The 26487-nt window shown below is 37.8% G+C and overlaps 1 protein-coding gene across 1 annotated transcript in view; it reads left to right on the forward strand.

The window, feature by feature from the left end:
• Window positions 1-26487, forward strand: part of fto (FTO alpha-ketoglutarate dependent dioxygenase) — a 151357-nt gene that overhangs the window by 56539 nt on the left and 68331 nt on the right. The window contains exon 8 of the mRNA XM_081359445.1: window positions 8033-8157. Coding sequence (XP_081215571.1) covers window positions 8033-8157 — 125 coding nt within the window. The remainder of the gene's footprint in view (window positions 1-8032; window positions 8158-26487) is intronic.

Genomic DNA, 26487 nt, shown 5'->3' on the forward strand with positions numbered 1-26487 from the left:
GTGAACATTTTTATAAACTAACATTAACAAAGGTTAAAAAATGCTGTAAAATATATTGCTCATTGTTAGTTTGTTTGTTAATTCATTAACTACTGTTAAAAATGAGACCTTATTGTAGTGCTACCACATTATCATAATGGATTTAAGAATACTTTTTTGTTTGGTTTATTTATTTACAATTTTCATACAGATACTCTTCAATTAGACATATCAAAACAAAGATGTAAATAAATTATAACCCTCTAGATTGCACAGCAGCTTTGTATAATAATGTAAAACATATTCATTAATATTATTATAATAGATTATTATTATTATCATTATAAACAAATAAAACAATAATACAATTTTTGAATAATCACGGAGTAGTTGTTGGAAAAATCTTCTGTATCTGTATTAGTCATGAAAAAAATCAATATTGGTACATTTTTAAAAGGCTTAATAGAAAGTGTTTCTGATAAAATGAATTAATTCACATTTCCCCGATTTTACAGGCTTAAAGGAGAACTCCGGTCAATTTTAACATTGAGCTCATTTTTTTGTACATTTGGAGTGCTGTCAATACAGAGAACAACGACAAAAATCGGTGTTGCCTACACCGAGTTATTCTATTTTTAAAATTTGCACCCTGTTGACTTCAATGGGGCAAGTACTAAACCTGCTTTTAGCCTCTTAACATCCTTGATGTGTCATTACAAGTGCACAGAAAATGTGAGTGATTCCTTCTGAGTGAACACGAGTGAATCTGACTGCAGTAGATGTGAAAGATATGTATACAAATTATGTTATTTAAGCCAGCGCAAATACCTGTGTTTACATCCTGTTTTCGGTTGAAGTCCAAAGTAGTCGATTGCCGAGTTCACGCGCGTGATCATAGGTAACTAAACCTATGCGCGTGAACTCGGCAATCGACTACTTTGGACTACTTTTATCGACTACTTTTACAGCTATGTCCTAATTTAACAAAAGCCTACTCCTGGCTTTATCTAAGCCTTGTTTGTGAAACCAGGCCATTATGTTATGAGCCAATGCATTATGAACAGGCTTTATGCCTTATGATGAGAAGGTTTTAGGCTTTTATGAATAGGTTTTGCTTGTACGGGCGAAAAACATTATTCTCTGCTCTTTCCTATGTTGTACTCAATGTGTCTGTTTCTATCCGTTTACTCACTAATATCATACTTACATGTCATAGCGAATGATTCTTGCACATATTTCTTAAGGCATTCTAGCTGGTGGTATTGAGCTATCAGATTTTGGAAATAATTTTCTTTTTTATTTGTTACACTTACTCATACATATATATATATAACTAATGCACTGGAAAAATGTGTCCTGCTATACGAGAGCCCTCAGGCTTCCCAAAACCACTGATGCATATTACTTTATTCACTTCACTACTGATATTTTCAGCATTTAGATGACATATAAATTACACAACACAGTGTATCCTATAACATCATAAATTGTAGTTGGTACAACTTGGGTTGGGTTTCGTTCTTTTAGCGGCTAGCCAACGTTAATCGTTTTCCCCAATGTCGCATTTCAGCCACCGTAGAAAAAAGACATGTAATGAAAATGGCTTCAGGTCTATGTGATGATAATCTCTGCCTAGAGTTCACATTCTTTAAGTGCTGAAAATGAATCTGTGTGGAGTGAGGAGAGAGTAAGGTTTTGGCCTCGCTCCCACTGCCAAAAGCTTTCACTGGCAGGAGAAACGTGGGTACAAGATGCTAATCTCTAATCTCCAATCAGCAGGCTGATCCAGAAGGAGATGGAGGTGGAGAGAGATGAGGCATATGTGTATGACAGAGAGTGGAAGTGGGTATGAAGTCACAACGAAAGTGATACATTCAAGAGACAGAGCTTTGAGAACAGCAGAAGTATTATAAAGACGTTTGTGCAAAGCTGCATTTCCAGCAGCCATTACTCTTCAGTGTCACATGATCCTCAGAAATCATTCTAATATGCTGATTTGCTGCTCAACAAACATTTCTTATTATTAGCAATGTTGAAGAGTTGTGCTGCTTAATATTTTTGAGAAAACTACATATTTAATGTAATGGTGGTGCTATGAAACAGTGATCGCAGATAAATCCATGATGCTTTTATATATCATGTTACTAAATGACTTTTTTTTTTGTGATCACTGAATATATTTGAGTTTTTTTTTTTTTTTTTTTGGAACTGCTCTGCATGTCTGTAAGATCTCTGAAGCTCATATTACATACTGCAAAAATGGTAGAATCATTCAACTCTCAATCTCTAGACACATTAGGCAGCAGATTTGGTGTTTGGAGATGTTATCAAGTGCTTTTGGTTAGTAGTCGCCTTTTTTAAACTTTCCCACCTAAGAGAGACTGACAGAGAGAAAGAGAGACTAACTGAGGCAGAGAAAGAAAAAAAAATCACAAAGCTTTTAGCCTTTGCCTCATTAGCTCAAGCAAAAAGCATATGTCCAGTTGCCTTTGGCTAGAGGACTCACAATCCCCAGCACAAAAGCCTGTGGCCCACAGAGCTGCCCCACAATGCCTTCAAACGCTCTCACTTGTTGCGTATGACTCTTCAGCAGCTGGGTTTCTATTATCTGTCCCCTCCTCTGTCCTCGGACACATTGCTGTGATGTTGTGAACACATTTTTCTAATGTTTTACACTTCATATAATCCATTCTCTCAGCGTGCTGGCTCTGAGGGGAGAGGTAATTGATGAGCCTCAGAGAGATCAGAGGGTCAATGTGGCTGAAAGGCCAAACTCTCAATCTCTCTCTCTCACACACACACACACACACACACACACACACACACACACACACACACACACACACACACACACACACACACACACACACACACACACACACACACACACACACACACACACACACACACACACACACACAGGGGCATGTATATATTGTCTCTGCTCTATACTTTTAACATGACGTGTGATTCAGTCTTCATAGTGCTCTGCTGTAGTTGTACCCTTACAGTGCTTCAGTACATCGACTGGAGTGAGGACCATCTGTCCTGGACATAACAGAACTCCCCCCAAAAGCATGTCCCACCAACAACAGATAGTGAGAAATGTGTCTGTGCATGGGCTCAGAAGGCCCCAAATAACAAAACAATTTAACAATGAAGACAAAATGTATTCAAACGTATTTTTTGGTTGTCAAACAGCACTGGAATATAGATGGTGTCGTAGTTCATAGATGGTGTGATGAATTACTGTACACCTTTGGTTACTTACTCTGCTGACTTAATAAATCCACTAAAACATAGTTGACTTTAGCTGTTTGCGAATTCATGGTCCGAGTATGCACTGCATTTGAAGAAGATTTTGCTTCTGCACTGTTGAAGTGTTTTATATTGGTATTATACCATGGGCTGTTTAAATACTCGATTCTGATTGGCTGGAAGGTGTGCAGTAAAACCGTTTAATGCACAGGTAGTTCCAGTCAGTTTGATTACAGTTCGAAATTAATCCGCTACATTGGTAACCATAGTAACACAGATACACTTGCAAGCAGAGTGAGAGACGCATATGGAAACGTTTAGGTAGGCTAAATGGATGATTTTTGAATATCGTTTAATTTGTATCAGTGTTGCCTGTCATTCATAAATAATTGTAATAAATCCATTAAAGAATCATTAAGTTAGCTATATGCTTAAGCAACGAGGGGACTGTAGCTGCTAGACTTTAAAGAAGAGATCGACGCACACAGGTAACTTGCGCACGCATCTCTCTCTCTCTCTGTTCCTTCTCCTTCAGTTCTCTGTCTCTCTCTTTTAATAATGAATTTAAATAAATGTGAATTCATTCAAATAAAAGCAATCTGATGGCTCTACTTTATTTAAAGCGGACGGAGTGCAAGAACTGACGAGCCTTAACTTAAGAAATAACCGTCATTTTTACACGTCTGTTAAAAATATACACTGTAAACATCAGTTACAGCTTTAACTTATTTTTAACTTGGCAAATAACCAAGGTATAAGCGGGATTCACAGCTCCGCTTCGCGTCGGGTGGTTCTTCGCCTCTACGTCGTGCATTAAAATCCTTTAATGCATGGCTAGCCGTGGATTATCCCTTACTTAAAGTTCATGTGTATAGTTTGAATACAACCCAGATTTTGTATGCGCCATGTTGCCAGAACTCACCACTGTCATGTGGCCTACAATGCCAGTTGTGTCACTGTTCCTCAACACTGAATACTTGTCTCCTGTGGCCTCATGGGATAGTAAATAGCCCATCGGCTCAGAATCTTATTGGAATAAATATTATACACCTACTGTTTCATGAATACTTCTTATTCAGAGTTAGTTTCAAGTAAAGCCTGCATCATTTGTTTGTAAATGCTATGGATTTCATATCAGTACATGTTGTCCCAGACCTGTATGACATTCTTTATTCTGTGGAGGGAAAAAAAAGGGATATTTTAAAGAATGTTGGTAACTAATCCGATTTCCAAAAAACAAACAAACAAAAACTACATTTATAAAGTTTTAAAATTATATCGGGGTGAGTAAAGGATTCATTTTGTGTGAACTTTCCATTTAAGAAATAAGTTTAATGCGCTTGAGATTTAAAATGATCTATGACTGAACATTTCTTTACCTTGTGTTTTATCACATTGCCTATGTTTTACAAAGTCATAAAATACAGTCTAGCTGTGTGTGTTTTGTCAAACGTAGGTTTTCTATAGAATGCCCCCTGGCTGCTATGCGTTTTAAGTTCTCATGTCATACGTTATCTTACTGTCTCCTGTCTGACGCTAGCTGTTCAGGTTTCTGTAGGTATTTTGGATGGCCTTTCTGCTATTGGTTGGCTGGTGTACCTGCCACATAGTCCTGGTGAGTGTGCATGTGTGTTTATACTTCCCCTCTGTTAGTGTGGGGTAACCCGAAGTGTGTTTCCTTGTACAAATACACACAGCCGCCTCTGTTAGTCACTTGCCCTCTGTCTCACCCTCTTCACTGTGGTCCTGAACCCAGAAGCACTGCACAACATCACCCAGCTGACGACAGCTACCGTCATTCAGGGGTAAACAAGGGCACACACACAGATAAGGTGAGCATATATTGGGTGGTAAACGTAAGTTGGTTGTGTAAATTTCTCTCATCAACCCACCTTGTAAACACATAACACATAGTCTCTCTCTCTCACACACACACACACACACACACACACACACACACACACACACACACACACACACACACACACACACACACACACACACACACACACACACACACACAGACGATCATGAGTCACTGTGTTGTGTGATCTATGTTTAGTCTGATGTGATTCAACTGACCTTGTGACCCCATAGTCAGAGTTAGTCTTGGCAGACTCTTCCACCCAGCGCTTTCTTAGACAGGATGACTCTAAAGGTAACGACCGCTGACAGGTAATGCTTTAGTGAGAGACAGAAGTGCTGTCTCACGGATGAACGAGGGATGAAAAGAAATAAAGAAAAGGAGATAGCTGTGAAACAGTTGAGGTGAACCAACGCTGAGAGCACTTTTTGCGTATGCTTTCTCACCTGTCAATCATTTTAGCTCCTGCTACTGAGGAAGACAGCAAGAGAGGGAAAGTTTGGCATTTTAAAATGAATGAAAAGAAAACTCAGATACCTTTAAAATATTGTATAAAAATATTTTTAAATGTTTATATTTATTTTTTATATTTTTAAATACTTAAGGGGTGGATTTACAAACGACTCCTCTTTTGTTAGAACGAATAGGAAATCATAGTTTCTTAAATATTGCATATATCCTGGTAATAAATGTTACAGGCAATGTCTTTATTTGGTATCTGAGAAATGACTAAGGGTCTGACCCATGTCAGGAATACAGTAACAGTGCCAATTGTTATTCTTTAGTGTTTCAGCACCATTTACAGCACCAACTTCTGTTTAAATCGCTCAAGTTTGCTCTGCGTGGATGTTAGCTGGATACTATTACTCATTTTCTATGGTCATAGGAGGTGTGGAGAACTTTTTCTTCAGTAAACTTCAAATTCTACTTCTGGTCTTTATTGAACATATTGGCCTCTCTTTATGGGGTCAGACTGTGTTCCCCAACTTTCCAGTATCTTTTTTTCAAATAAATTTTCAGTAAGGATGCACTAAATAGGTCAACAGTGGCAGCACAAACATTTACAATGTTACAAAAGATAAACTAAATGCTGCATTCTTTTAACTTTTTATTAAAGAATACTGAAAAAATGGATCACAGTTTCCACACAAATATTAAACAGCACAACATTTATAATAATAAGAAATGTGTCTTGAGCACTAAATCAGCATATTAGAATGATTTCTGAAGGATCATGTGACCCTGAAGACTGAAGTAATGGTTCTGGAAATTCAGTTTTCACATCACAGGAATAAATTACATTTTAATATGTATTAAAATAGAAAGCAGTTATTTTAAACTGTTTTTACTGTGTTTTTGATCAAATAAATGGTTATAAATAATGATATGGTTAAAGGGTTAGTTCACCCAAAAATGAAAATTATGTCATTAATGACTTACCCTCATGTCGTTCCAAGCCCGTAAGACCTCCGTTCATCTTCGGAACACAGTTTAAGATATTTTAGATTTAGCCCGAGAGCTTTCTGTTCCTCCATTAGTCAATGGACGGCATACTGTTCACGTCCAGAAAGGCAATACAGACATCATCAAAGTAGTCCATGTGACATCAGTGGCTCAATCTTAAGTTTATCAAGCGTCGAGAATACTTTTTGTGCGCAAAAAGTAAACAAAAATAACGACTTTATTCCACTATTCATTTCCTTCTCTCTGGGCCTCGTAGTGTTTTTGCGCAGTGTGTCTGTGTTGCACGTCATCATGCATCACACATGACCAGCGTTGGCCAATAGTGAGCCTACGTGGTGACGTGTAACACAGACGCGCTGCGCAAAAACACTACGCGAACCAACTAGGTCCAGAGAGAAAGAAATGAATAGTGGAATAAAATCTTTATTTTTGTTTGTTTTTGCGCACAAAAAGTATTCTCGTCGCTTGATAAACTTAAGATTGAGCCACTGATGTCACATGGACTACTTTGATGATGTCTGTATTGCCTATCTGGACGTGAACAGTATGCCGTCCATTGACTTTAATGGAGGAACAGAAAGCTCTCGGACTAAATCTAAAATATCTTAAACTGTGTTCCGAAGATGAACGGAGGTCTTACGGGCTTGGAACGACATGAGGGTGAGTCATTAATGACATAATTTTAATTTTTGGGTGAACTAACCCTTTAATTATAATTAAATGGTTACCAAATTGTTGAGCATAAGAGACTTCGTTCAAAAACATAAAAAAAAAAAAAAAATCTTACCAGCCCCAAACTTTTGAATGATAGTAGTGTATATTTAAAAATGTTTATATATTATTGCATAAAAAAAGAAAAAAAGAAATGTTCACAGAAACGTTGTTGAAAAGCAAATATAATTGTGTCCTTCTGTTTCTGATTCTGGCTTAACCATCAGTGTTTGTAAAATGGAGTCCTGCAGCATAAATAAAGAATAGATTTGACCTCTGACATGAAGGGAATGAATGTATATTGATTTGTTTAAGCACTGGATAAGAGCTTGTCTATGAGATTGGTAGTAAAGCTTGATTCCTTTTATTTCCTTTATTTCAAGATACGAGTGGTTGTATTTCTATTGAGGATTCTCAGGGATCTTTTAAGAGCCAGAACTACTTTGTTACCCTAATGTGGTTTTATTTTACCATATTTGTGCCGGTCATAAGAAGAATATTCACTTGTTAATATTCTGGCAATTTATTATGAGATGGGTAGGAAATGGTCGATTACTATTGTTTTTGGTGCAGAACCTCAGGGAAAAATAATTACATTATAAAAAAAAATACAAAACAATCGTACTGACCCCAAACTTTACTGAACGGTAGCGTTTAGTGTTAAATTGCTGTGAATATGTAAAAATTGACTGACTGAAACTGACCTTGTGTCATTTGTAGTTTGAAGTCACAGCTGACTGTGTTGTTTGTTTCCAGACTCAGCTGCTTTTGGCTGTGGTTGAGGATGAGAACACGACACAGGAGAACAGAAGAGAGATTGCAGACATCTTGCTGAACGCCCTGACAGACAGACAGCAGCACAGACAGACATGGAGGGACAGGTATGTGCCCATGTGCTAAACTCTTGTGTTTAATGCCACATCTTCAGTGAATTGTATAGAAGAAAGGACTTTTTTTTTTGTTCAGGACAATCCTTCAGGCCGAGAGAGTTCACACAAACACACGCATACACGTGTGCTGATAGCCCATTGACTTCCTTCCTCTGAGATAAGAGTGACTGAGAGACATAACCCATTTGTTCCGATAACAGAGAGAGCCAGCCTTACACACACAGATATGCATACCGACACATAGCACACACACCATTTTTCTCTTTCTTTATTATTTCCCCACAGACTACTGTGTGTGTGTGTATGCTCGTGTGTGTGTGTGTGTGGTAATCTGTCATTATTCAGATCAGACCATTAGTTGGTAAGGCCTGAAACAACTGAATTTCCCTATTGAAGTTGCGTTTTAACCTTTACAACATTAAGGGCTCCTCCCTGTCCTCTAGTGGCCCCTTAAAGGGGGTCGTCCCCTCTCTTTAACCCCAGAGTGATGCCCAGGCCTGCTGGTACCTGTAAACAGTGTTGATGTTGTCCTGAAACTGCATTCTGACGAAGACGATGAAAACTACAGACCAGCCCATGGTTCATTTGTCATGACAGCGTCAGGGACACAAGCACACGCACACACTTTTAGCCTTGTATGGTACGGTGTAGTCATTAAGCATGTTTCTTTTACATCATGATTTATTTATTTTTTTAGTTAATTAGGTTTTGTTGTTGTTAACTTATCCCCTTTATTTTACTCTTTCCCCGCCATTGACGGAAAGTTCTGTCTTTCCGTGTTTTCACTGTTATACGGTAGGGGCACTGTGACACATCTTCTGAAAGAGCACTCAATATTACTGTTTTACTGTATTTTTGATCAAATTAATTCAGCTTTTCTGAGCATAAGAGACGTTCAAAAATTGTACCGGCCCAAAACTTTTGAGCGGTAGTGTTTTTTTAAATCTCTAATTATTATCTCTATTTTTTATTTATTTTCAAATATTAAAAAGGAGATAAATCTCACCACTGAAGAAACCGAGTGATTACACGCACACTAACCTGTACAACTTACACATTTGCACGCTGCGTCACACGCACGGAAGTTTATTTCATCAGTCGGAGCAGCGTGATTAGATAAAGCTACCTTCACTCCTCTGTGTGCACACACTGCAATGTGTTTGAACTCATCCCTTTCCACTATCACTTCCTGCCCCCCTTCTGGAGCGAGATAACGTCACTCTTCGAAACATCAGGCACAGGTCTGTAAAGTGGCTGTCAACAAATCGCATTTAGGGAGGGAAGGCAGATAGCTTGGGCTAAGGTTAAGACGCTGTTAAGACAAAAATGAACTCATAGCTGATAATATCTCCTCCGACACGAGCTGATAAAGTGAACGTTATACGCCGTGCTCAACTCACCTGAATGCGGTGATTGTATTTGTACTATTATAACAACTATCATGACTCGCAGCGCTGAACACAAACATTAATTTCTGACCAGTCCTCTTGAAAAGAAACTTCTCGGAGCAGTGTGCTAAATCATGTTGCTTATTTTGTCGTGAAAGGCTGCAATTGTTTTATTAATTTAGTATGCAGCAGGCCCGTTCCTCACATTATGCCATTCTTTTGTCTCTGCGTCTGTGTTTTGAGTGGTAAAAACCAAATGATGGATGGTTGGCGCTACAGGCTCATAAACATAAGCACAGCGGGCTGATTGATTAAGGCTTTTATTGTCTTACAGACATTTGCTTTCTTAAACAGTAGTTTGATTGTTGCAGACTGTGGGGCCTCTGGACCTGCTTTCAGCTATCTGAAGTTACCCTGAGGGACAGAGATGCTAAATGTGACTGTAGGCTCCTCCTGTTGACTTGTGGGTACTCGGCTTATTAACTTACCTGATGCACTCATTCAGGTCACCTCCAAACATTTTGGCTCTTGCAATGTTGAACAGATACAGTGGATACTCTGCATGTTTATTACCATGTGCACATTAAATTGATTAATTTGGCAGATGCTTTTATCCAAAGCAGGGCATTTAAAGGAACACTCCGACTTTTTGGGACTTTAGCTTATTCACAGTATCCCCCAGAGTTAGATAAGTCCATACATACCTTTTTCATTTCTGTGCGCTCTGTAAGTGTTATTTGACGCACCCACCGCTAGCCTAGCTTAGCACAAAGACTGGATGTAAATGGATATTAGCATACTAATCCCAATAAGTGACAAAATAATGCAAACATTTTCCTATTTACATGTTGTGATCTGTATAGTCACAGCGTGTACAAATAACAAGGCTATATGAGACAGAGACCATTTTTAATCGTATAAATACTGGGAACTATATTCTCACTAGGCGTAGGAGCACAGCTACTTGGGCGGAGTATTTATACGATTAAAAATGGTCTCTGTCTCATATAGCCTTGTTATTTGTACACGATGTGACTATACAGTTCACAACATGTAAATAGGAAAATGTTTGCATTATTTTGTCACTTATTGGGATTAGTATGCTACCTTATCCATTTACATCCAGTCCAGTCCAAATAACACTTACAGAGCGCACAGAAATGAAAAAGGTATGTATGGACTTATCTAACTCTGGGGGATACTGTGAATAAGCTAAAGTCCCAAAAAGTCAGAGTGTTCCTTTAAGGATTTCTTGACTTGTGTTCTGGATGTTTTTGTCTTTTTCTTTTTAATGAAAATGAAAGACAGACACTCCGGTCACCCAATTTAATATCCTATTAATTTTTTTCTCGTTTCCTTTACTGTGGGAATGTTTGGAAAAGAGGAAAATGCAAGACCAGACACCATTTTATCTGTTAAAATGACACCATTTTGAATTAAAAATTTGGTAAATAATCAGCAAAGAAAAAAATCTGTAACATTTGATATCTTATGATGATACCCTTTTTTTCCGATGTGTGAGGCATTTATATTTATTGTTTAATATTCAGTAAATGAAATGGGGCCATTAACATTAACGTGCCTCATGCAAACTCTCTTTCTGTGCAGGTACTGCACATGTGATTGGATCTATATTTCTACTGCAGTGGTTCTCAACCTTTTTGTCTCAAAGTCCCCATTCTCCATGACAAAAGTCAAAGGCTCCCCAGTATATGCTTGTCTATTTTTGGTATTTCTGCTGTAATCATAATTTTGGCATTTAGATTTAGATTAAAGTTTGGTTATTTTAATATACTTATCAGTAAAAATTTCGGTCCCACTTTATATTTGGTGTCTTGAACTACTATGTACAGTACTAACATTTAAATTAATCCTTTGATATAATGCACTTATTGTGTGCATGCTTTTACAGATGTAATTACTAAGTTCTGTACATGATGACTATTCCCTTAACTCTTAACCCACCCTTTAACCTACCCATACTGTACCACTAAACCTGTCCCCAAACCTTACCCATATCCCACCTTAATAGCAGCAGAAGTGTTTTTCAATACAGTGTGAACACAATGTAAATAATAATAATACTTATTGTGTGATGCAAGTAGTTAAAGACGCCTAATATAAAACGTGACCATAATTTCTTAATTGAAATACTTTGAAGTGATTCTGAGGCTCCCTGGTCAAGCTCTGTTATAATAAAGGTGTAAGTGCAATGCATCAATGCATGTTAATGCCAGTTGTAAATGGGACCATATATGCATATCCATCTGTGCATTTGGAATATTCTGAAATGATTTGCTCTTAAAAATGTTGTAGCTTTCATAGGTCAAAATCAAACACTAACAGAAGGAAGACCTTTTAGAGATTCATTTGCATTGGCAGATGAAAGGGTTCGACCTTGTGGTTTTGTTTCATCCATGTGTTGTGGGTCAAAACCATTGATCTCACACCCTTTATGCCTGCATAGACACACTGCAATACGAGTTTACGTAAAAAGTACACATGTGAACACACGCTCAGATAGAACCGACCTTGCTCAGGTAGATCGTACAACTCCTGTCACATCTACATCCCTCCGTTGACCTCTGCAGGGGTCACAGTCCATTCCTGCGCTGGGCAGATTGCGTGTTTGGGAGGTGATGAAGGGGGCAGTGCCGGGAACAGCTGTGTGGTTTGTAGTGACCGTGCTAACTGCTGTAGGCTTTGTAAGGTCATTATATGATAATGAAAATGATTACTGAATTACATGGGGGTTTGGGAGAGGGGAGGGGATTGAACGGGCCTGAGTTTGATAAATGATCTCTGAAAATGCCCATCTGTCTCCCCCCCCCACTCCCTTTCTTTCAGCCTCGCTCTCCCTCATATTTCCCTTCTTTTCCTTTTCATCTCCATCTCTGTGTTTTTGCTTATTCTGTCTTTTGTTTTCTTGCAGTATCGCATAGTTTTGGAAAGTGATAGAGTGAAAAATGGAGCAATAAGAGAGGTGTAAGTGGGATAAGATGAAGTGTGCATTTGTGTGCACGAGTAGTGTTGAACACTGTGAAACCACGAGAGAGAGAGAGAGAGAGAGAGAGAGAGAGTGAGAGAGAGAGAGAGAGAAAGCAAGCCACCGTTCATACTGTACATCTGATAGTGAAAAAATGTACTCACCCTCCTCCAGATACAAAAGATGTCTATCAGGTTTAAGTGGACAGGGCAGATTTAGGGCATCATTTACTAAAGCATGTAGGTCATCCAAAACCAGTTTTTCATTGACAAAAAGAGCAGGAGATCATGTACTTGGATGGATGAGTGACTTTATTAAAGGCTAGAGTTATTAATCATTTTAAATCAGAAAAGATTTATGAACTTCTAAAGACTAGTTAATCTGCTTTCTGGTTTTATTTCCTTGTGTTATTTTGAATGTATGTACTATGTAACTAAAATTTTAACTGCAACAATTTTACTACTAGGTTAATGTTCATTTATAAATATACTTTTGCTCTTTAAGTCATGCTCTTTCACAATACATTAACTACATGTAATATTTTTAAATGTTTTCGAAAAAGTCGCTTTTGATTGAAAAGGCTGTATAAACAGAAATAGTGTGACATATTATTACAATTTAAAATAACTCTTTTCTATGATCATATTTTTTTAAAATGTCTTCAGTGTCATATGATCCTTCAGAAATCATTCTAATATGTGTTTGAAAACATTTGTGCTGCTTAAAATTATTGTAGTTAAATTACAATAATTACTACAATTAAATTATTGTTGAAATTCAGAATTTTCAGGCTGTAAAAGTATTATTACTTATGCATTAACTGGTGGTACTTGGATCTTTATAAAGTATTAGCAAAATATTTTAATTGAGGTAATCATTCGTAGGTGCTTTGAGTGAATACGCACATTGTGGCAAATGTTTGTTTGCATTTGAGCGCATAAGTGTTGCATCCTGGAGGTCGCAGCTGCCCTCATCACTCACCCTCAGTGCGTGACCTCTGACCTCAGGCTCTGAATGTCTGTATTTCTGTGAGTGTCTCAGTATCTTGAATGTGTTGTGACCTCTCGTACTTCACCTGGGTGGAAACCTTCTGAACAGAAATGCCACAGGCTGTCATCGCACACTCACAAACACACTGGAGGGTCATGGGGTTCAGAGGGCAAGCAGAAGTTTCTCCACAGACTAGAACATCAAACACCAAACATTACACACACAGACAAACATGATTGCTAACTAACCTCTGCTTTGGCAGTACAATTGCGGCCAGTGTTACTGCATTACAAGTAACGCGTATTACTTAATTAGCTTGTTTTAGAGGAATAAAAACATTATTAACATGTTACTTTTTGAATTAAAGGGGTGATATTTTGCCCCTTTAAAAGGTCTTGATTTTGTTTTTGGAGTGTTCTAGAATATGCTTTCATGCTTGATTGTTCAAAAAACACATTATTTTTCACATATTTTACATATTACAGCACGAAGGCCCAAACGCAGTTTATTTCCTGTTTAGATGAAGCCTCTCCTTCCGAAATACGAAATATGCGGTGATTGGTTAGCTGGCCTAGTGTGTTGTGATTGGCACCGGTTCGCATGTTTTCCATAGCCGCGAGCTCTACTCAGATGTACATATAAGGATGGCATCAATTTCTAACCAATTCAAGCCTGATTCAGACTTAAGAATGTTAACAAACAAGAGGATCGTCCAGAACAGATGTCATGCACAGACTTTGCAAGCACAGATTTCACAGGACGTTTTAGAGTGGTATGTTTTGTTTTTTTCTTGTACTTTTTTAAACACATTTTAGATACAATGTTATACACCATTTAATAATGATATTTGTTGGGAAACTATGGCAATGCAAACAGTAATCGATCACAAAACCATGGTTAATTTCCTAAGGGGGTGAACAGTCTTACAAAAGCTACAGTAAACACTATATCAACACTCATGTTGGCTAGCAGGTGAGCTGAGGCAAAACTTTGCCCTTTGTTTACTCTAATTTCATCAGCCTTAGGAAGGTCAAACAAAGGAGTTTTGGAAACAACACAGTCTTCTCTAATACAGCTCAGCCAGGCCTTGTCCCCTTTTCTGCGTATTCTGTGGGCGGGGATTATTTAAATTAGGATCATTGTGGCTTCACAAAGCCCGGAAAAAAACACGTTGTAGTCCAAACGAGTTGTTCGTTGTAGTTCTTGGAAAGTGGATTCTGTTAAATAAAATATCTCCCTTTGGAGTGGACTTTGAGCTTTATAACCTTGCAGATCCATTTTATGCTAAAACAGCAACTTTCACATTAACTGAAGTTGAAAAAGTGGAAAAGCATAATAAGACCCCTTTAAAACTATGATATCCAAGTTACTTTGTTAAATAAGTAATGTGCACTGTTTTATTTGATAGGTCTTTCTTTTCATCATAACATACTCTAGTAATCTTATGTGACCGTTTCTACAAGCAAGTGCTGCTGTCGTGCAAGGTCATGTCCTCATGCATAATTTGATTCTCCGTCCTACCCAAATCCATTCCATTGGACAATGTGTTTATTCTTAATCATAAAACTATAATGACTATGTTAATAATTATTATTATTTAATTTAAATTGAATTGATGTTGTTTTTATACAGTATTTATGTGAAATTACCAGTGTTATTCTTTATGTACATTTTTATGTAGTACCTTATTAATAATTGAGTTAGCTTTTATTTTTAGATTTTCAGTTTGCTTTTTAATTTAAGGTTTAGAAATTGATGTGCTTTTGTCATAAAAAAAAAAAGTTTAAAGTTACAGTCTACATGTTTTTTTTTAGGAGTTAACACAATAACTATTCTTTTAAAAGTAACATTCCCGAGCACTGAATGTACCAGACATATTAACACATTCACAGTTGGTTCCATCTCTGTCTTCATTCCTCAGTCTCACTTTCATAGGCACACAAATTCACTTCACCGGTTGTCGTCTCATGAGGAACAGGGTGTCTCCATAGCTGTCAATCGTGCGGCGTATCTTTTGTCCCAGCAGTGACTGTGTCCCTCCCACCAGGGTCTGACAGGGGACAAACAATAGAGCTGCTGTCCCCGAGTGGAGGGAAAGAGACCGTTAACGTCTATCTTCAATGAGAACGGACAGGCTCACCATGCACATGACAGCTCTGATGCTGGGGAGACCTTTACAGTTTGTAAGGATGGAGATATCATGCACACACACAGCTACGCTTGAGGGTTTGATGCCGTTTGCTCTTGCAGACTCATCTGTTTAATTAACAGAACCGTGTTTGCGTGTGTGTGTTTGTCTGCCAGTAAGAAAGACAGGTTAATGAAAAAGCCATAACAATACACAGGTAACACATGCTTTCCCACACACACACAACCGTAATGAGCCGAATGATGGCGCAGTGTGTTTTTTCTTTGGGCCTGTGATGGGTGTTTTAGGATTGCTGTCTAGAGCTTCTTACGTGTTTAACCATAGGCTCTAGTGCTCACGGGCAAACACCTGGACTTGCTCTCAGTAAACATACACACACACACACACACATTCTCCTACTTGAGCGTTTACTCTCAACTCTCGGAGAGGTAACAAATTTATTTGTGTGCGTCTGGGTGTGTTTCTTTCATCATCGGCAGGGCTGTAATTAGTGTGAAACTGATGGTTGGGCTTAAAAGCTGTCATCTAATTTGTCTGTCTTTATCGAAACAAACATGTGTGGTCCCTCCCTTGCGACGTGCATGCGATGTGTGATTACCAGTAGAACGAGTGTCTGAGAGTTTGAGAAATTACTCCGATACGCCTAAACCGCTGTTTAGCAATCATAAAGCTATGCGTGACATACCCACCACGGCTGCCGTCCCGCTTGTATGCCCTCTCTCAGATGCCTGCGGTTGTCAGGATTGGAGAGTACATGCAGCGACCCACTCTGCGAACCGCTTGGATTTGGGGGGACGCCAGTACACACTGGAATGTCGTTCTTATTATATTTGTTTGTGGGAAGGAAAAGTAAGTCTTATTTGTTTCTGTGCTCATATGTTTGCGGTGAACAAATGCAAACAAGTACAAGGGATTACACCCAAATGTACACATGCACACTGGTGAACACATGTGGCATCCTAATAGCTGGGAGGATGAGGCCTGTTTCTCGGCACATGGAAGGCTTCATTATGTGACCAAACTCGAAACAACAGTATACCAGAGGACATGATTCAGCAAGTTGCCTCCCCGTGTAAAACTAACATTTCTCGGATGCATCCAAATGAGAGGGGAGAACGCCATTAAAAAAGAGAAATTGCTTTTCGTTTTAATTGCTCACTTGGCTTAATAAAACAGCATCGCATAATTATGCTTTTTGCAGCGATGGTAAACGGTTTGTCGTGCTTGATGCAATTATGAGCACCGCAGAAATTTGGGGCCCCGGCAAACAGTTGTGCACTCTGCTATTAAACATTGATTTTATATGGAAAGAGAGACAGAGAAACGTGTGAGGCTAACCAGAGCGGCGCAACATTACTGCATTGTAGAAAAAGCCAAAAACAGCCCAAACTAAAGCAAACGAATGGAGTGAGAATATGTGAGCAAGAATGTGGAGCTTTGCTGGGTGGGAATGCACTTTTAATGGCTACTGAAACACTCTGACGCACTAAAATCACTCAATCACTCTTCACAGTGACAACTGCTAAACTTTTAGAATGATTGCAGTGAAGGTTTTTTTTTTTTTTTTTTGGATTGGCTATTTTAGAATAGGGACAGTGATAGGCCTAAAGGTGAGAGTTCACCCAAAAAATAATTAACATTCTTTCATTATTTACTCACACTCATGTAATTTGTATTACTTTGTATACATTTGTAATTTGTATAAAATCCATACCAGTGTCTTTCTTTCGAAATCGAAAACAGTTTGTTTGGCGAAATGTTTGGCAGTACGTTCTTACAGTGAAAGTGAATAGTGGATAGGGGTTGACAACCTCCATAAATGAGAAAAAAACAAAACAAAATACAAGATGAATATGACTTGTATGCAATTTTAGATGTCTTCATAGTCATCTCATAAGACATCTCATTAAGTCGCTATTCACCTTTGCTACTATTCAAAAAGTATGGGGCCAGTAAGACTATTCAGCAAGAATGCATTAAATAAAAAATCAAAAGTCAGGAATAAACTACATTTTTTTAATTTATTACAATATAAAACTTTAAACTTCACAATACATTTTTTTTTTATAATTTGTTATAATATTTCACAATGTAAATGTGATAATAAATGCAGAATTTATTTATTTTAAGTATAAATGCAGCCTTGATGAGCATAAGAGACTTGTTTCTTTCAAAACATTAAAAACATTTTACTGACAGCAACCTTTTGAATGGTAGTATATTTTTACCCACTGCTAAATCTTTTTTTTTTTTTTTTTTTTTTTTTACAAAAATGTGCTTTTTTTTGTTGCAAAAATGTGCATATGCACACATTATTTATTAAAGGTTTATAGGGACAATTTTTAAAATGCTTTTATGTTGCTTTTTGGAGCTTGACTACCCTTTAAGATGGAGGTGATTGAATCTGAAAACTTCACCAGTGTAGGTGTTATGTGACTGTTCTACAGATGTGCTTGCATGGTCTAAGATTAGAGAATATTAATCTCTCAATTATGATATTGAGTATGCTCACACTGTCACAGTGCATAAAAAACATTAGCTTATGTGCATGCTAATGTGCTCATATAAAACCATTTCTCTTTTTCTCCTACACACAAGCTTTCTCACTCTTTCTATACGGGGGCCAAAAAATTCAAGAGGTGGCGGGGGTATAGGCTTTATTCTGTGTGTGTGTGTGTGTGTGTGTGTGTGTGTGTGTATGTAATAATTAGTACTTCATATCTTTGACTGTACTGAAGTGACATGTACGTTAATGATAGTGTTAGCTCTCCTTAATCTCCCTCTCCACAGACACACACACACTCACTCCTTTTGCCCTTGCACTGTTAATTATTTCCTACACTGTTGGAGCAGTCCGCTTCATGGCAAGCATATTGTGTCTGGCTGGCGAGTGGCGGGTTATAAATGATCCTGAAGGTGAAGATGTGACTGTGAGGAGATAGTTATGAAAATTTCATCTGTCTATGCGTTACGGCTACAGCTGCTGCTGTCAGTGGAGAAATTACTGCGGGTCAGCCCTGTCAGAGAGAGAGAGGGACATCAGAGCGGACCTGTCAGACCCCTAAACACACACACACACACACACTTAACACAAGACTGTCCCCAAGCTGTCTGTGTTCATTACCAAACTTAGACAGGGATACAGCAGGCAGGTGGAGCAGACCTTTCAACCTTACCTACTGCCATCAGCTGCTGTCTGTGTGTGGCTACTTCTCGTTTTGAATTACCAAATGTTGGTATGCACTAAATCACTCTATCAAAGCAATTGCTTGTGATTGTGCATGTGTTTAAAGGTAACCAAAAAAAGTAGCAAAATGTAACAATTGAAGTATGGTACAAAGTTTACAAGAAGAACGTTCATATACAAAAAGAAAAATCAAGCCCAAATTTTAGGATAATACAGAGAAAAATGAAAAATAAACTGGTGAGATTCATCATTAATTATCCAAAAAAAAAAAATATATATACTATTAGACTTACTATTAGGTCAAAACTATTAGATCAGATTTTCTTTATGCACAATATAATTTCTTTTTTTATTTTCAGTTTCCTTTTTGTGGTATTTACTATGGGATCAATATCCTGTCAAAAATATGAAATATTACTTTTATTTAATTAAATTAAATAAAAAAAATAAGTGTGAATCAAAAATTTTAAAACACTTGTAAAAATATATAACTGGAAAAAGTAAAGCAAAATGATCAGAATAGCAAACAGCATGGTCACGGATCAAAATATAATAAGCGTGAATAAAAGAATAACAAGCATAAATAAAAACTTTAAACATTAAAAATGATATTGCAGAAAAGTTAAACTTCTGTTCATGTTTTCTTAAAAAATATGTTTTCCTTGGTTTTGTTACTCTGCACTTTGTGCTTTTACATTTTCTGTTTTTCTCTTTGCTCTTCTTTCCACGTTCTGCGCTTGCTTTTCCAAATGTTGCAGTTGGAGTTTAATGTAAATTGGGGCGGGCTTAATGACCATTCACCAGTTTACCATTTGTCCACTGGTAGATTGACAGCTCCTTCTCTAGCCAATCAATGGAAGAGTGGAGTTGACAAATATTTTCTTAATGGTTGTTGTTAAACGATCATATAGGTAACAAGAAGGAATGTACCGTTTCTGCATTGACCGCCAGATTTGACAAAAGATTAATGAAAATGACAGTATTAGAGGAGATAGTTACAAGAAAACAGGTGGATGTGATGGGCTATGCAGTGATTTATTGTGTTTATTTACATAGCTACATAATTGCATATTACTTTAGGATTAATATTTTAAATATATCTTCAATTTTGAATACAGCAACATGAAAATTATTTAAAAGATCAGGGATAGGTGACGTCGTTTCTGGAGTGCCTCTGTCCTGCCGAGTTTAGGGTCAACTCAACCATTTTCTGGTTCAGGTGTGCTTGATTAGGATTGGAGGAGCTAAACTATGCACACAGGACTGACATTGCCCATCCTTGTTGTATAGAGTAAATATGAAAGTAAAACGGCCAATAGTTGATGGCAACAGTTACTGTCTTTATGAATGAGTCATTCGTTAAAACTTCTCGTTCAAATCGGGAATTCTTTGATGAAACACTGTTGTGTTGCTCAGAGAAGATCGACGCTCGCGATGCCAGGTCCAGAAGTAAGGGCATTGAAGGTGAATATGATGGATCATCAGACAGGCTCAACTGTGACAGGTTGTCGTTAGGATAACGAATTTAAGAATAACTGAGCGCCAGATAGACGTATATACCGGTGACAGGTCACACATACAGTTTAACGGTGTCCTGCAACGGAAAGATTTTTGCCAGCTGAGCTGACGGTTATCTTCACCTGTATGTGTGAGCAAAGCATCCATCAGTCATGAGTCGCATTGGAGTGACGTCAACTCCACTCTTCGATTAATTGGCTAGAGGAGGAGCTGTCAATCTAGAACTAGTGGACCAATGGTAATGCTTAAGCCCACCCAAATTTACATGAAACTCGAACTGCATCATTTGGAAAAGCAAGCGCAGAACTTGGAAAGAAGAGCAAAAACCGCACAAGCGTACAAAAGAGTGAAATATGAGCAGAAAATGTAAGATCACAAAGTGCAGAGTAATAAAACCAGGGTAAACATTATTTTTAAGAAAACATGAACTTAAGTTTAACTTTTGTGCAATATCATTTTTAATGTGTTTAAAGTTTAAACATGCTTGTTTTTTTTTGGTTCACGCTTATTATATTTTGATCCGTGACCACGTTGTTTGTTATTCTGATCATTTTGCATTATTTTTAACAGTTTGTGCAATATATTTTTACATGTGTTATTTTTTTGATCCGTGTCTGCAATACTTTTGACGGGATATTGATCCCATAATTTACCCACCTTAACAACCAATGAGATCAGTGCGCCAATGAGATCATTGTAGACTTGCCCTATGCCCAATGAAACTGAAACACTGGCCAATATAGTGTTGGAGGTTTCATGCCTATATATGCGCGGCCTGTTGGCCAATCTTCACTGATTTTACATTCCATCAGTAAGAACAGAGTGTGAATTATCAGAGCTGCTACACAGCATAATGTGAGACATATCAGAGTTCAAAAGAGGACAAATTGCAGATAGTGGATAGTAGCCTACTCAGCTGGTGACCTAAATGGTCATAAGGGGGGACCAGCCTTAGAAAGAACTGAAGTCTTAATCTCATGTGAGTTTATTCCAGTTTAATCATGTCAAGCATTCTGTTTGTTTATATTTATATAAAACATTTTTACATGGTGCACTATTAATTCATCACTAGTGGCTGTGTACACGTGCATTTGTGTTTGACAGGTAAAAATAAGTTCACCTTTCTGATGTCCTTAAAAGGATTTTCACAGCTTCAGTCTATCCTGAAGCATTGTAATTAATACAGGCATGACCTGCCATCTCCCTCTCCCTCACCACCAACTTACAGTTTCCAGAGAATTCTATTAGCCTAGTCCAGCAGCTGTTAATTACCTCTCAACATCCGTCGCTCTTAGACAAATGAAAAGCTCTGGTACAGATGTAGGATAGAGTGATACACTGCCTTTCCTCTGCCTCCTATAAAGACACTTTCGGAAATGGGTCATCAATCCGCCGTTGATAAGTGTCTTTGGTTGGTAATGAGTGTTTTATCAGGGTGGGATTAGTGCAGATATTTTTTGTAATTAGTGTACTAGCACAGCTCTCGCTGCTTTCTCCGAGGTGTTTGTCCGTGTTTTACTCGAAGCAAATTGTGTGTGAACTTTTCTGAGGATGAAAGGAACCGGCCCGTGAGGGAGCACAGCTTATACAGGACTTTGAAATAAAAACAGAGAGCTAATCCACAGCCAAGCACTTTACAAAGAGATTTCAAATTAAGTGAGATACATCGGATGGCCTGGATATGGGAATGAGGCTGACAATAGACGATTAAATCAGAGCAAGCTAATAATAGTGCTGTAGCTTGAGTGAGCTTGACTAAAGCTTCTGGGTATGTTTGACGGAAGGTACTGTGTAAGCTTGAATTAATAGTTATTTTCAACTTGATTACCACAGACCATTTCTCCCTTCCACCACCACAACCTAAAATATCTATTTTGTAGCATTCTGTGGTGGAAATGACAGAGACAAAATTTTAGATTAAAAGGACTCCTTTGTCTTGACTAGTCTAATTGTATAGCATTTTTCAAATTATGCACAAATTGTGAAAATGTGATTTAGTTGTATCACACAATTTTGCACACAATTTTGACACTTTTAATCCCCATAATTTGACAAAATTACATTACATACACTCCTGTAGTTCAAACAGTTGAAGCTAGCAATATTATGGATGTGGGTTTGATTCCCAGGGAGTGCATGAACTGATATAATTTCTACATTGAAGGCAGTCATATTAAATAAAAGCATCTGCCAAATGAATTAATGTAAATGCAAATTATATTTGCCTTTTTTAGCTTTATGTTAATAATTGCTTTGCACATTTTCATATATATGAAATATATATGTTTTCAGATTTTAAGATAAACAGGCTGGGTCTAGGAAAAGATGACAATAACGTCATCTTTAAATAAAAAGCATTTGAAAAGTAGCAAAAATAAATGTTTAAAGTACAATGTTGCAATTCAAGAATGTGACCATCATATAAAAAAAAAAAGATAATTGTTGAAATGAATTAATTTTAATAAATGTCAACCCCTGGAACATAAAAAAGACCAAAGTTGAAGAAACAGATGGAAATGTTTGTTACTTAAATTTGTATAATTATCCTTTTGAGGGGGACAATGTTTTTTTTTCTGGATTCTGTTCACCAATCAAATTGCTTTTGGTAGGGTTTGCTGTATTTCAACAATGAAAACTTTATGGATGACAGCATCACATCTATACCCTTTTCTGCTGTCTCGGGTACCAAGCAAAGTAGTTGAAATGATTCACTGTGTGAATAGACAGCCACAACCATCAATATTTCTTTAATAAGTTCAGTTTGACCCTCTAGTTTGATCTGGTTGCTCGTTGCAACTACTTGAATTCTTTATCACGTGCACAGTATAATAATGTCTCTCATAAGAAGTGCATGCTGTATTCTGTCATTTCCTGTATCTGCTTCTGTCCTATACTGTACCTTTTTTCTTCAGCTTCGCTCCATCCTGAGGCTCTCCAGTGCTAGTTTACACAGCCTCTGGTCTGCCTGCGAGTCTGCTAGCTCAGAGGTCACATTATCAACCAACTGCTGGGGGCCTTCAGCCTCAAGGTACCCACTTAACTGCCTGTGGGAAGAGGAGGATTCACTTTCAACTTTCTTCTCTCTTTCTCATTGCTTTGAGATATCCGCTGCGAGTCATTTTTGTTTCCTCCACTCTCCTTTCTGACGGAGGGCTGCCTTTTTTTTCGCTCATGAAATCACAATGCGATGTATTTCGCCTGAGGTGCAACTATTCAGAATGCTGTTTGACACAGAGGAACCGAATTCCTGCTGCTCGCTGCTGTTTAAACGACCCCACGAGCTCTGAGAGGCCATTGAAACGCACACATCTCTCTCAGGCCACAGTCGGTGGCTTATCTGACATTTATGAGGCTCTAAACTGCACTAGCAGGTCCACTAAAGATATCTGATAAATAAACACATCAGGCTCTGTGCATTAGAAATGCTCCTTCCATCCTTATGGATGCATTCGTTTAGATCTCAAGATGTTAACTCGGAAAGCAAAATGATGAATTTCATTTGCTTTGATGAGGGAATAAGACTAGCAGATTGTGGGCGTTCTATGTTATAGAAGACTAAAAAAATCTGACTTCAGTGTTAATTTGGAGAATCTGATTACTTTATGTACTGTATATGCAAATTTGTCCTCTTGTCTGGGGCTCATGTCTCTATGTCTGATAATGAAGGAAGTATAGTTGTTGGAGAATTAGTCGTATGGTATGTTTGAGTATCCGTCTGATTGAGATCTGACTAATGGTTCAAAACTCAAATTTTGCTTGCTGTGTCCTAATGAGGTGTACTTTGATGAAGTGACCGGTGATTAAAAACCAGCCATGACCACGACAAGCAACAGGACATTTTGTCAACGCTTTAGTTTCTATTTCTTGTCAAGGCTTGCACAAGGCTGGCCCAGCCCCCCAAGAAATATTATTGATCCAAATTCTGGATCCATATAACTTAACATATCTTCTGATTGACTGTAATTATGCTACAGTACATTGTAATACAGTTTTTTTGTTGTGTAACAAACAAATTACTTGCTCTAGATCACTCTCAATACTTGTCACATCATGCCAGGACACGCATCTCCCTGGTTCCCTCGATAGGATTTTTCCTTTGTCGTTTGGATTATTGCAGAAAATAAGCTCTGTGTCCAACAAAAGTGATTCTTGCACATTGTTCATTATAATGTGCACAAATGAACAACATTTCTGGATTTTAAAGCCTAAATGCAATCACATAATATTTGAGTGCATGTACCCTTAACCATTGTAATTGTTTTAGTGTACACTTCTCTCCTCATAGTCTGTGCTGTTCACTACCTGTCTCTGATGAGTGTAGTGTGCAGGCTGTGCAATAAAAGACTGTGGTAGCTCTAATTAGAAACATGCAGTATCTAATAATGAAGTCTAAGCGGTTCCTCATTATGCGCTCTTGGAGCTTGATTAAAATGTCAAGGTTTAGTGAGGACAGATTTGGCCAGAGGGTCTTTATTTTTGTGTGTGTATGTGCTTTGTAGTAGTCAGTAAATATCTGTGCTTCAGCTTGTTTCCAGGCTTTTAATTGCTGGCACCAGCTGTAGTCATTTCACTGAATCATTTGAACAGAAACAAAGCTACTGTATGCCCTTCCCAGCAGCTCTGTAGTTTGGTGTAGGCATTGTTTCTGTTGTATCAGCAGTTGTGGTGATTCTGTTCCCTGCCTACAGTGGGTAAGTTAGTGGACCCTTTTTTTTTTTCTTCAATAGCCAGTCAGTGTCTTAAGCTGGATCTGAAACACTAAAATACTTTCCTGTTGCGGAGTCTCCAGAAGTATATTAATATTTCGATTTTATTTTGGTCATTACTACGGAGCACTGTACATGACATTCGGACAAAAACATATACCGTATATATTGTAGGTGTTGCCACAATTTAGTAATTTGTTCCCTCGTTTTTAAGGGTGCCCCGATTAGGATTTTTGGAGCAGATCGTCGATCACAGGAAGCAGTATCTGCTGATACGATCACCGATACCTATTTGAAGCTGTCTTTTTATCATGTAGAATTGTTTATAGGGATGCTCCAATCAGGATTTTTACAGACATTTATTCAGGCACTGATTTTCATTTTTGAAAATGATGGGAATCCCCCCTTGCGCACCTTTTTAGACCTTTTTAAAAAAAGATATAATTATCTCAGCTAAATGTTCATTCATTTTTGTTTTTACAATGGGGCAATTGTTGCAAAATAGCTTACACACAACAAAGATACAAATAAAGATACAAAAAAAGAAAGAAAAATTCAGGTAGCTCTAACAGTAGTATTGAGGTAAGAAATACCTACTAAAGAAATTTAAGGAATCAAATGCGAAATACTACTGGATGGTCTTCCCTGATTAAATTAAATACAGATTAATCCTTACAATTAAGGTTACAAAAGTTAGTCATTCAAGAGCAGTGAGTGTCATTAATGTTAATCATACAACAATAGACAAAGAAAAAATCAGAGACAGCAGCAGGATTATTAGGCTGCTGTCACTTTAAGAGCTGCACGGTTATATACTTTATCAATATACTTTCTAAACTGTTCACAAAACCGGCCTTTTACGTGCATACTCATCAAGATAATAATTTTGTACATACATTCGTGACGTGTGTATTTGACCGTTTAAGCGCAATTTGGTACTCGGAAGCTGTTTGTGAGGTGGCCTTTTGTGTGTGCGCTTTTAGTGTACTTAGTCTGTCTCTAGGATAGCGCGTGAGTGTTGAGGTTTAAACACTTCCAAGACTTATAGTTATATTAAATTATAAACTTAAGTGACGATGCGTCACTGCCTCGATTGTGCAAGTGACAATTCCTGTGTCAACTGTGCAGCTCGCTTGCAGACGCGATGTGGTGATGTGAAGCCATTTTGAGAGGGAAAGAGAGAGAGCGCGCAGTGATTCACTCACACTGTTTGTGAAATAATGTAACACATAGTTTTCAAATTACTTTGTAAGTTATTTCATAAAGAAATATGAATTGTACCTCACCTGTAGCATTATAATTATTTTACCCACGGCGGACAGAGACCCCTCTTTTCTGTAGTACTTCTCTTTTGCGGTTCTTCTTTGTTCCTCTCTCAATTTACATTATACTCTCTC

Source organism: Scardinius erythrophthalmus (genome assembly GCF_964197995.2).
Source record: "Scardinius erythrophthalmus genome assembly, chromosome: 2".
NCBI lineage: Eukaryota > Metazoa > Chordata > Actinopteri > Cypriniformes > Leuciscidae > Scardinius > Scardinius erythrophthalmus.